This window comes from Delphinapterus leucas, chromosome 12, assembly GCF_059928025.1.
Source record: "Delphinapterus leucas isolate spDelLeu-1000000601 "Yukka" chromosome 12, BTC_Dleu_Yukka2, whole genome shotgun sequence".
NCBI classification, from domain to species: domain Eukaryota; kingdom Metazoa; phylum Chordata; class Mammalia; order Artiodactyla; family Monodontidae; genus Delphinapterus; species Delphinapterus leucas.
Window position 1 is genome coordinate 82634697 of NC_143140.1, and position 12388 is coordinate 82647084.

General features: G+C 39.0%; 1 protein-coding gene across 17 annotated transcripts in view; it reads right to left on the minus strand.

Annotated features, from left to right (window-relative positions):
• The window catches only part of SYNE1 (spectrin repeat containing nuclear envelope protein 1), a 454201-nt gene that overhangs the window by 39956 nt on the left and 401857 nt on the right, over positions 1-12388 (minus strand). For all 17 annotated transcript variants that reach the window (XM_089922151.1, XM_089922158.1, XM_089922157.1 and 14 more), the window contains one exon: positions 2713-2875. In XM_089922151.1, the coding sequence (XP_089778277.1) occupies positions 2713-2875 (163 nt within the window). The remainder of the gene's footprint in view (positions 1-2712; positions 2876-12388) is intronic.

The window sequence follows — 12388 nt, forward strand, 5'->3', positions numbered from 1 at the left end:
ATACAGAGTTAAGTAAGTCAGAAGAGAAAAACAAATATCATATATTAATGCATATATGTGGAATCTGAAAATATGGTTATGGATGATCTTATTTACAAAGCAGAAATAGAGACACAGATGTAGAGAACAAAAACATATGGATACCAGGGTGGAAGAGGGGGTGTGTGGGAGGAATTGGGAGATTGGGATTGACATATGTACACTATTGATACTATGTATAAAATAGACAACTAATGAGAATATACTGTATAGCTCAGGGAACTCTACTCTATGCTCTTGTGGTGACCTAAATGAGAAGGAAATCCAAAAAGGAGGGGATAGATGTATACGTATAGCTGATTCACTTTGCTGTACAGTATAAACTAACCGAATACTGTACAGCAACTATACTCTAATAAAAAAAAAATTATATTGCTAACTGCTATTCTTTCTCGTATGGTGCTAATAAAGCTCCTTCCAGTATGGTTAAGCCCATCAGGTCATCTGGTTCAACTATTTCTTCCTTGGAGATGTTCCTCTTAGAGCACCCAGACTCCCTGCTCCTGTCTGGACAGGCTCTTCCTAGGTTGCAGTACCATTGTCATTTGGGACTTCCCTTTACCATCATCCTGGGGACTTCCTTCTCCTGGGTTGAATATTATTTTTCCTCTCATTTCAGTATATGGAGCATATCTTTCATTAGCTTCTTGTGAATGTGTGCACAGAAGGTAAATATTTTATATATGAAATGGCAGATATATTATTCTAAATCATAAAAAATTTTCTCAGCTTTTTGAAGGCATTCCATCATTGTCTACTAGCTTCCATCCTTGTTTTGGAGAAATCTAACTTTTTCATCTTGGAAGCCTTAAAATCTTCTTTTATCCCCCATGTTCTGAAATTTCATTATAGCTTTGTTTTTAATTTTCCTGGGCACCTGTAGGGTTTGTGTTCTAGAAGTGTGTAAATTTTCAATTTGGGAATGCTTTTTCTGCATTACTCCTTTGGTAATTTCTTCCTTTCCACTTTATTTTGGGGGCAGGGGGACTTTTACAGAGTAACTGAATTGGATTTTGAAACTCGCGTGTAAATCCTGGCTGCAGCATAAACCTGGCTAGTGACCTCATGAGAGGCGATGCTGTGGGGTTTGGCACAGAGTCTTTCACTTAATCCCTCTGTTTTTAACAGAGTGGCTCCAGCACAGATGGCGTCCTGTGTCATCGAATCCCAAGTCCCTCTGGATGGCCTTCTCCAGAGAGTCAACAAAGCAGAGCTGCCTGACTAGCTGGGCTTAGGGGAAATCTGCTCATCTCACCACTCTTTTCTCAGGCTTTCACGCCATTTTCCCTTTAAAGCCCCACAGACTTGATAGCTCCACTTCCTGGGTGAGTGTTTTGGGAACTCTGCGGCGTGAATCAGCTTTCTCCATCCTCCACTCTGCTAACACCATCACTGTTCATCTGTCTGCTTTCCACCTTCCAAATTCTCTCGCATGTCTGGCAGCTCTATCATCTTCTCTTCTGTTCTTTTTGCCATCGTAGGTTTTGACCTTTTATTTGATTAGGGTTTTAGTAGTGGCTGCTACTACGGATGTGTATAATCAATTTCCCATACTTAACTAGATACTGTTTTGATTTTCTTACATTTGCTAAATTACAATACTGGTCATTAACATTTTAACTCTTGTCACATGTAGATATCATTACCATGTTCTCCAGGAGAATGTGGGGGAGCTGGAGGTCAACCACAACCCCCAGAGTTAATCATCAGAATTTCAAACATCAGAGAGTCCATCAGAGGGTTTTAATCTTACAGAAAATTGAAAAATGTCCTGCTAACAAGTTCTTTAAAAATAAATGCTAATTTAAACATCCAACACCTAAAAACTGTATTTTAATAACTGTTCTCTTTGTAAAATAAAATACATAAACTACTTCATAGGACTAAAGAAATAGGTCTGTTTATACATTTTTTTAAAGTTAAGCAACTTGAATATAATGGCTTAATGTAATGGAAGTAACCAGAGCACAGGCCGAATTTTCAAGGACAATCTAAAAGCATGAAGTAGCAATACTTCTTATGGGGGATTTATGGTGTTTATTACTGACAGCTGGAGTCTACTGTGCTGAGTAAGAATAAGCAAGGGGAGTGGGAAGTGAAAATCCCTTCTGTACGTATTTTTCAGGGTCACCCTCTTTTGCTTTGCTGGGTTGTGTATTCTGCTTTATTTGCTACACACATGAAGATGACATTACAGTATATGGTCTGCAGGTCATGCAATCCTCCTTGCAAAACAAAATTATGTTAGACTCTAAAAACTCTAAGTATGCACTGTGATCTTTCTCCAAAGGCTGTACGCAGAAAAAAGAAAAAGGCTCGTTTCTAAGTCCATGGTTGTGAGTTAGCGACCCACAAATAAACAAAACTGTCAGCACTGGTCTGGATACATTATTGCAGCTCAACCTAACCTACCATCTTAGGATGGCTTCTTGGCAGACCAGTGACATTAACCCTACGATGGCAGACCTTCTTAAGAGTCAACTTTGTGAGGAGATGGAACCTATTTGCCCCAAACACCTCTCTAGCCAATGCCTTCCCTTTCTCACCAGTCCTGCCCAGCTTCCTCCAGATTTTCCATCCCAATTCACCATCTCACAATCATGTCTCTATTCTGGCCAGGAGGACAGATTTTCAAGAACCTATTAAGTTTCCTTCCATTGTTTTACATTTTACCTGCTGCTTGTTAAGCTTTTTCTGTATTTCTTCTGAGTCACAGGAATCGTAGACGATCGGCTTGGCCAGCTCTGACTCTATGTGGGCCAGCCACGTTCTCAGGCTGCTCATGTTTTTATCCAGCTGCTGTACGGCGACCAGGGTCTCCTTCAGCTTCTTTACCCTGGGGGCAGAGAAGGAGAGACATCAACTTCAGTGAGAGGCTTCACTCATGTTTCCCTCATGAGCAGAAGCCAGCATTGGGTCTAAAGCCAGTGTCCAGCCTGGCTCAGCCACCTACTGGCTGTGTGACTGTGGGCAGCTGTACACCCCTCCTGTGTCTCTGTTTCTTTGTCTATAAAATGGAAATGAAGTAAGAGTACTTGTGAGATTTAAATGAGGTGAATGACAGAGGGTGCCAGTACATGGGAAACATTAAAAAAATATCAACCATGGTTATACTCAGCACAGCTATACTAATATAACAGTGATAGAAACCTCATGGTTGTCATAGAAATTATTACTTTCACAAATAATATAATCTATACTACTTGAGTTTTGCAAATAATATAATTTATACTACTATGAAGAATAACTGGGAGGAAAAAGTTAACCTTTCCAATGGATTGTCACCAAACAGATTACACATCCATGGTTCTAATCACTTCACCCCCTGTGGGATGTATTTCAGCAATATTGTGGCAGAAACTCAGTCAAAAGAAGAAAGCATACTGAAGATAAAACTGTCAGTGAGATATCACATGCACTTACGCAATTTGAGCTTTAATGATGCCATATCACGTTAAAGGTAACTAAGAACCTGTTGGATTGTAAGTGGCAGAGGGCAGGTACCCAATCTTCCACCTGAAGAGCCTAATTCAGTATAGTATTCACTACATAGCATGCTTAAAAAATAACGACAAATAACTATTCTCCCATTCTCGCCAGGAAGGAGTAAAAACTCATTCCTTTAAGAATTGTCATTTCTCTAACAATCATCCGTGGACACTTTAAATGTTAAGATGCCAGAAAGACAAAAGAAATCAGATGTGATTATTTTCTTAATAAAATGTACAATCTGACCAGAAATCTGAACATGGAAAGAATGAAATATAACAAAGTGTGGTAAGAACTAAACTAAAGAAGTGAACGAAGTCTCTGGCTAATAAATAAAGAGTGATCAATTCTGTCTGGCCATGTTCAGTAATCATTCATTCATTTACCATTTGTTCATTTCTTTATTCCTCCTACCAAGATGTATGGTGCTAGGTGACAGATAAACAGTGATGACTAAAGCTTCATCCTTGCCTTTGAGGAGCTTAGACTTTGAGGAAAGAAGGAAAGTGAAGAAATGACATGTGAGCTGCATCTTGAGAGGTGGATACAAGCCAAGCAGAACATTTCTGGCCTAGGAAACAATGAAGAAGAGCAGAGATTGTGAAGGTAAATAGTGTCACAATGCCAAGGAGATCAGTGGTGGACGCACGGGGAAGAGAAACAGGAAAGACAGAAGTGGTCAGAGGAAGAGGTAAGACTGATGGGTGGATGGGAGCAAGATTATAAAACTCCCACAGTGACATGACAATGGATTTGTATGTAGTTTCAAAGATAAATAAGAACTTTCCCAAGATCTATTAGCAGAGGAATGTTAAGATGAGTTTTGATTCTGAGTGCCTAAGTCTGAGGCAAGGCTGTGGTAAGAGCTCATTCAGGAAGTACATAGTCCAAGCAGTTTGCATCAAAAGCCTACACCTGGAAACAGTGGGGATAGAGTTGAGGAGCGGATTGCTAAATTCACGAACCGACATGACGTGAGGCAGAAGGAGTTAAGAAATGATGTCTTTTCCAGTTGGGTGACTAGATAGATGCTGTTGCCTCAGAGGATACAGGAATGAGGAGCAAGTTCTTGGGATTAATGGTGCATTAAGTTTGGGGTATGATGAGTCTGTGGGATCAGCTAGACATGTATGGAAATATAGTTCTTAGGTCCAGAAGAGACGACGAAGTTTATTGCATTGATTTACATACTGCTGGCATAGAGTTGAAGCCCTGTGAAAGGATGTGTTTCATCCTGAAAGGGGTTGGACTAAGAAGAATGAGTTTAAAAAGGTTAAAGAAGGAGGAATCACAGTTGAAGAAAAAATAATCAGAAAGGAAGGAGGTGAAGCAGGGAAGTGTAGCATAAAACTAAAGGCAGGAAATGTTTCAAGAAAGAATTGGTGGTGGGCGGGGGATAGGACTGATGGTAGTTTAGGGTACAAACTTGCAACGAGTAGTAAATAAACCCTAGAGATCTAATGCACAGTAAAGTGAGTATAAACAACAATATTGTACTCTAATTTTGTAATGTGATAAATATCGCTACAATGGCAATCATATTACATTATATCAATGTATCAAAGTAACAAGCTTAAATTTACCTTAATTTTACCTTAAATTTACACAATGTTGTGTGTCAAATACATTCAATTAAAAATAATTAAAAAAAAGAAGAAAGTGTTGGTCACAGTGTGATTTGAATGCCTTCTTCATTAGATTTCACCTGGTTTGCCTCACATAAATGCAGATTCTTAGGCACCAACCCAGTCCTATTGAGTCAGAACCTCTGGGGGTGTGGCCAGGGAATTTACACTTAGCAAGCACTCCAAGTAAGCCCTAGGCATGCTTAAGTTTGGAATCATGGGTCTACTTTGTCAAAGGCAGAGCAAGGTAGTTGATGAGGCCTAAAAAGAGCCATTCATTAGAAGAGGTCTGCTGACCCTAAGTGAATAGTTCAGCAAGGGCTATGGAAACAGAAAACAGGATGCATTTGAGAGAAATACACTTATAATGAAAGAGGATTGTTAATTATTTTAAAAAAGTAGGCAGCGAAGGTAAGTAAATACAGTATGAATCCTGTAGAATGATCTATCTGGCTACAAGAAAAAACTGATTTTTTGTTTGTTTGTTTTGTTTAATGTAGTTTAATGTTTTGGAATCGTTTAGAATGCTTTTAGGCAGAGAAAAAGGAACTCATGAGGAAGGAGCCAAAGACAGAAGAAAAAGGAGAGAAATTACAGATGAATACAGATGGTGGAGTGAGGATGCACAGGAGGCAGGATCAAGGGCGTAGAGCAGGGATAGATAAATTAGATTTGAAAAGTTATTTCCCAGTGAGGGCAGGGTGTCAGCAGGAATTTGGGAGGGACACAGATAGTACTTCTCAACTCTATTATTACCAGGAAATAGTAGCAAAAATCGACTACTGAGTCCCTGTTGAGGGCCTGACATGGCTGACTGGATGTATGTACATAGATGGCTCTAAAACGAAAGGCGATGTGGAGGAGGAGCACATGATCAATGATTTCTGGTACAACCCTTACTTAAAATTCAATTCTGCTTTTAGACCGTAAGTTTTTTTATACTTTCCACCTTTTGGTTCAGGGCATGTGGTCACCTTACTGACACTGCTCCTAATAGAAATGAATGGCAGATAAGCAAAACATCTCCATCTCCGAGTTGAAAACTTGGTTCAACTAAAGAGGTATCTGATTGGAAAACATGTCAAGAGCAACCAACATGTCTTTTAAAACTCTAGGAATCTTCCAAGACTGAACCAGGAAGAAATAGAAAATATGAACAGACCAATCACAAGCACTGAAATTGAAACTGTGATTAAAAATCTTCCAACAAACAAAAGCCCAGGACCAGATGGCTTCACAGGAGAATTCTATCAAACATTTAGAGAAGAGCTAACACCTATCCTTCGCAAACTCTTCCAAAATATAGGAGAGGGAGGAACACTCCCAGACTCAATCTACGAGGCCACCATCACCCTGATACCAAAACCAGACAAAGATGTCACAAAAAAAGGAAACTACAGACCAATATCACTGATGAACACAGATGCAAAACTCCTCAACAAAATACTAGCAAACAGAATCCAACAGCACATTAAAAGGGCCATACACCATGATCAAGTGGGGTTTACCCCAGGAATACAAGGATTCTTCAATATACACAAATCAATCAATGTGAAACACCATATTAACAAATCGAAGGAGAAAAACCATATGATCATCTCAATACATGCAGAGAAAGCTTTCGACAAACATCAACACCCATTTATGATAAAAACCCTCCAGAAAGTAGGCATAGAGGAAACTTACCTCAACATAATAAAGGCCATATATGACAATCCCACAGCCAACATCATCCTCAATGGTGAAAAACTGAAAGCATTTCTACTAAGATCAGGAACAAGACAAGGTTGCCCACTCTCACCACTAATATTCAACATAGTTTTGGAAGTCTTATCCACAGCAATCAGAGAAGAAAAAGAAATAAAAGGAATCCAAATCGGAAAAGAAGTAAAGCTGTCACTGTTTGCAGATGACATGATACTATACATAGAGAATCCTAAAGATGCTACCAGAATACTACTAGAGCTAATCAATGAATTTGGTAAAGTAGAAGGATACAAAATTAATGTACAGAAATCTCTTGCATTCCTATACACTAATGATGAAAAATCTGAAAGTGAAATCAAGAAAACACTCCCATTTATCATTGCAACAAAAAGAATAAAATACCTAGGAATAAACCTACCTAAGGAGACAAAAGTCCTGTATGCAGAAAATTATAAGACACTGATGAAAGAAATTAAAGATGACACAAACAGATGGAGAGATATACCATGTTCTTGGATTGGAAGAATCAACATTGTGAAAATGACTATACTACCCAAAGCAATCTACACATTCAATGTAATCCCTATCAAACTACCACTGGCATTTTTCACAGAACTAGAACAAAAAATTTCACAATTTGTATGGAAACACAAAAGACCCCGAACAGCCAAAGCAATCTTGAGAAAGAAAAACAGAGCTGGAGAAATCAGGCTCCCTGACTTCAAACAATACTACAAAGCTACAGTAATCAAGACAGTATGGTACTGGCACACAAAAAAATATAGATCAATGGAACATGATAGGAAGCCCAGAGATAAACCCACACACATATGGTCACCTTATCTTTGACACAGGAGGCAAGAATATACAATGGAGAAAAGACAGCCTCTTCAATAAGTGGTGCTGGGAAAACTGGACAGCTACATGGAAAAGAATGAAATTAGAACACTCCCTAACACCATACACAAAAATAAACTCAAAATGGATTAAAGACCTAAATGTAAGGCCAGACACTATCAAATTCTTAGAGGAAAACATAGGCAGAACACTCTATGACATAAATCACAGCAAGATCCTTTTGACCCACATCCTGGAGAAATGGAAATAAAAACAAAAATAAACAAATGGGACCTAATGAAACTTAAATACTTTTGCACAGCAAAGGAAACCATAAACAAGACCACAAGACAACCCTCAGACTGGGAGAAAATATTTGCAAATGAAGCAACTGACAAAGGATTAATCTCCAAAATTTACAAGCAGCTCATGCAGCTCAATATCGAAAAAACAAACAACCCAATCCAAACACGGGCAGAAGGCCTACATAGACATTTCTCCAATGAAGATATACAGATTGCCAACAAACACATGAAAGAATGCTCAACATCATTAATCATTAGAGAAATGCAAATCAAAACTACAATGAGGTATCATCTCACACCAGTCAGAATGGCCATCATCAAAAAATCTAGAAACAATAAATGCTGGAGAGGGTGTGGAGAAAAGGGAACCCTGAGACACTGTTGGTGGGAATGTAAATTGATACAGCCACTATGGCGAACAGTATGGAGGTTCCTTAAAAAACTAAAAATAGAATTACCACACGACGCAGCAATCCCACTACTGGGCATATACCCTAAGAAAACCATAATTCAAAAAGAATCATGTACCACAATGTTCACTGCAGCTCTATTTACAATAGCCAGGACATGGAAGCAACCTAAGTGTCCACTGATAGATGAATGGATAAAGAAGATGTGGCAAATATATACAATGGAATATTACTCAGCCATAAAAAGAAATGAAATTGAGTTATTTGTAGTGAGGTGGATGGACCTAGAGTCTGTCATACAGAGTGAAGTAAGTCAGAAAGAGAAAAACAAATACCATAATGCTAACACATATATATGGAATCTAAAAAAAAAAAAAAAATGGTCATGAAGAACCTAGGGGCAAGATGGGAATAAAGACGCAGACCTACTAGAGAATGGACTTGAGGACATGGGAATGGGGAAGGGTAAGCTGGGACAAAGTGAGAGAGTGGTAGTGTATATATGGACATATATACACTACCAAATGTAAAATAGCTAGCTAGTGGGAAGCAGTCGCATAGCACAGGGAGATTAGCTCGGTGCTTTGTGACCAGCTAGAAGGGTGGGATAGGGAGGGTGGGAGGGAGGGAGATGCAAGAGGGAAGAGATATGGGGATATATGCATATGTATAACTGATTCACTTTGTTCTAAAGCAGAAACTAATACACCATTGTAAAGCAATTATACTCCAATAAAAATCTTAAGAAAAAAATATAAAATAAAATAAAATTGTAAGAAAAAAAAAAAAATCTAGGGATGTGATAGGGAGTTCCCTGGCGGTCCAGTGGTTAAACTCTGAGTTTCCACTGCAAGGGGCACAGGTTGGATCCCTTGTCGGGGAAGTAAGATCCCACATGCTGCGCAGTGCAGCCAAGAAACAAAACAAAACAAAACAACCACCCCCCCAAAACTCTAAGGATGTGATATATTTCAAGGCAGGGATCTGCGATAGAATGTTCTCAAAGACAGACAACTTGCACTCAGAATCACCTACTATTTCTCAACTCTATTACTTCCAGAGAGTAAAGAAGTGATTCTCAAGCTGGGACCGGTACTGGACCACTTAGGGGTGCTTTCCATCCACACGTGCCACTGCTAACTCTCTTCCCACCTTCTCCCCGCCCTCCGTGCCTCCCCAGATGATTATGATAGGCTTCTCTGGTCAGGAGCCACCTCTCTGAAGAAACTGTCTCATAACCAAAGTATTTTGAGAATTTTTATTCTTTTTTTTGCGGTACGCGGGCCTCTCACTGCTGTGGCCTCTCTCGTTGCAGAGCACAGGCTCCGGACGCGCAGGCTCAGCGGCCATGGCTCACGGGCCCAGCCGCTCCGCGGCATGTGGGATCTTCCCGGACCGGGGCACGAACCCGTGTCCCCTGCATCGGCAGGCGGACTCTCAACCACTGCGCCACCAGGGAAGCCCCTTTATTCATTTTCAATTGCTTAAAATGGATATCATCACTTCTATTACAGTTTCTATAAATCAATGTTTCTCTCTCAAATGAAAATCCAGTCATGACACCATCACTTTTCCTCTGTCATACAAATGCTTAAAAGTATTTTCACGACGGTTGGTTCTTGATAATAATATCTGTATTTCAATAATTATAATAAAAATCCCTATATTTGATCAGTGTATAAAGGCATGCTGAGGTGCATTACCTTATATTGTTTTAAAAAATGTGCATTTAAAAAATTATGTTCACGTTCCACAATATATAGGATTGAAAGGGAACAGAAAACATGCATTGCAATATGTTATAATAATTCATAATTCCATTCAAGATAATACTTTTCTAATTAGCTTTATAAGTACAATTTGTACTCTGTCTCTAGGGCATTTCAAGGCATTAGCCTTGAAAAATAATTCCAAGAACTGTTACATACAACGCACTTACATGTATCTCATATGTCAGACAAAATTCACTTGAGCGTCAGTCACTGAATGACAGTTTTTGAGCAGCTACTGGGTATAAAGTTCGGGGTACACATTCTACCAACGACCATGGTGCGGGCTTAGGATTTAACATGACCTTGGCCATCCTGCTTTAGTGTCCCAGGTGGAAAGGACAGCCTACAATCAATAAACCCATTGGAATAGGACTGAAGAATGGCTCACTGCACTGCTGTCCATCTTGGTTTTACCCCAATAAGAATGTCCTCTCAGGAAGCTCTCCCACTTGACCAGCTTCCTGTCTTCAGGTCTGATAGGATTTGAATGCTGACTATGCTTCGGGATGGGGTTTTAGAGAAAACCCATGACACCATCAGGGTTTTGTGTGGACCTGGAGGCTGGGAGGGTACTTCACTCAGTGCCTGCTTCCTTCTTGCCCTTGTTCGAACTTCCTGGTATTATTAATGCTCACCTTCCTGCTCCTCATGGGAAGTTCCCTGGAAAGCTGGAACTGTGAATTTCCACTTCGGGTTTTCCCTTTCCACTTTTGGTTGCCAGACTGAGCTTGTTGCCTTGCACAAAGTCGGGTACTATTTAAATGCCTGCTAAACATTAATAATTAGTGTTCTAACTAAAATATTGCTTATTTTGTTCACATATTTTAATTTAATTTATTTGATATTAAATGTATACTTAAATTTTCCTCTAGGTCCAACATTTGCAAATGATCTGTTTGCTAAGGACTAAAATTCATTCATTTTCTTGGTTCAAAATTCACTGACAAAAATGATCAAAAGATCCAAAGCACAAAGGGATATAAGTAAACACTGTTCCATTGGATATTGTCTACAGTAGCCAAATATTTTACTGGATTAGTAATCTTGTATAACATTGAAGGAATTCCAACAGTCAGAGCAGTTAGTGCAATATGTCAAGGGCATCGTGACGTGGAAATGCTTGTTCATACAGTCTATTAGGGGCAAGTTCCTCTTTCAAATGAACGTGTAAATCTTAGTAAAGTCAGGGAGGGTGAATGCTTAAGTGGTTCTCCTTTCTCATTTTTTAAAAAATGTATTTGACTACAAATAGCAAAATACATTGTGTGTGTGTCGGGGGGAGCAGATGTGAACGGAGAGAAGGTGTGGCATTAAGGCCCCCATACATCATCCTTGAGCTATTAAACTTGGTATTTGCAGGACGAGGATCATTCTTCTTTAAGAGAAACGTCCCACATTTTTTTTCATCATTTCTTTAAAGGAAATCCTTGGGTGAAGCATCACAATAGTTTTATTTATCACTGTAAGAAGTCTGAGCAACACTCCTTTTGGTAGCACACAGGGTTATAATTTAAAATAGGTGTTTACGGACGTCACACGTCTGGGTAAGTTTAGCAAGCCCGGTGAATCTGAAGTCCCTACACTCTGGTTCCCCTTTCAGAGTCCAGTGTGTTTCCTGCACACTTGACCTTTCTTGAGAAGGATTCTACTATGAAATCCAGTTGTCCAGCTTCTAAATATTGTCACATGAATACGTACATATACACATATATATCTACGTATTTCATATATATACCTCACTACTTTCCTTCAAACAAATTTAGTAGATCCATAAACCAAAACAAAAAAATTCATATTCTCAATATAAAAGAACCCAAAGTACCATTAATAAGTTCTATTCATCAGTAAGGGATTTGTTTGGGGGATGTTATGGTAAAAGAAAAATATTTTTTAAAAACAAAATGAAAATTCCTGATGTAATGTTATTCTAACTGAAAAAAAATCATGAAGTAAACATTTGTATAATGCACTAAGTTGCCATTTTAGATGTAACCTTCTATATTTTGCACATACCATTGAAAACCTTTATACTAGTCAGTGACCAAAACCTACTGACATACATAAAACAGAAACAACCTTCTCTCACACGCAAAACCCTCCCGGCCCCTGAAACATGAGTAGATTTTTATTTATTAAAGGAACGCTTTCAGCTACAAAGCTGCGAACTGGCCATGACTGAATTTCAGTTTCAGAAGGAGCCCGTC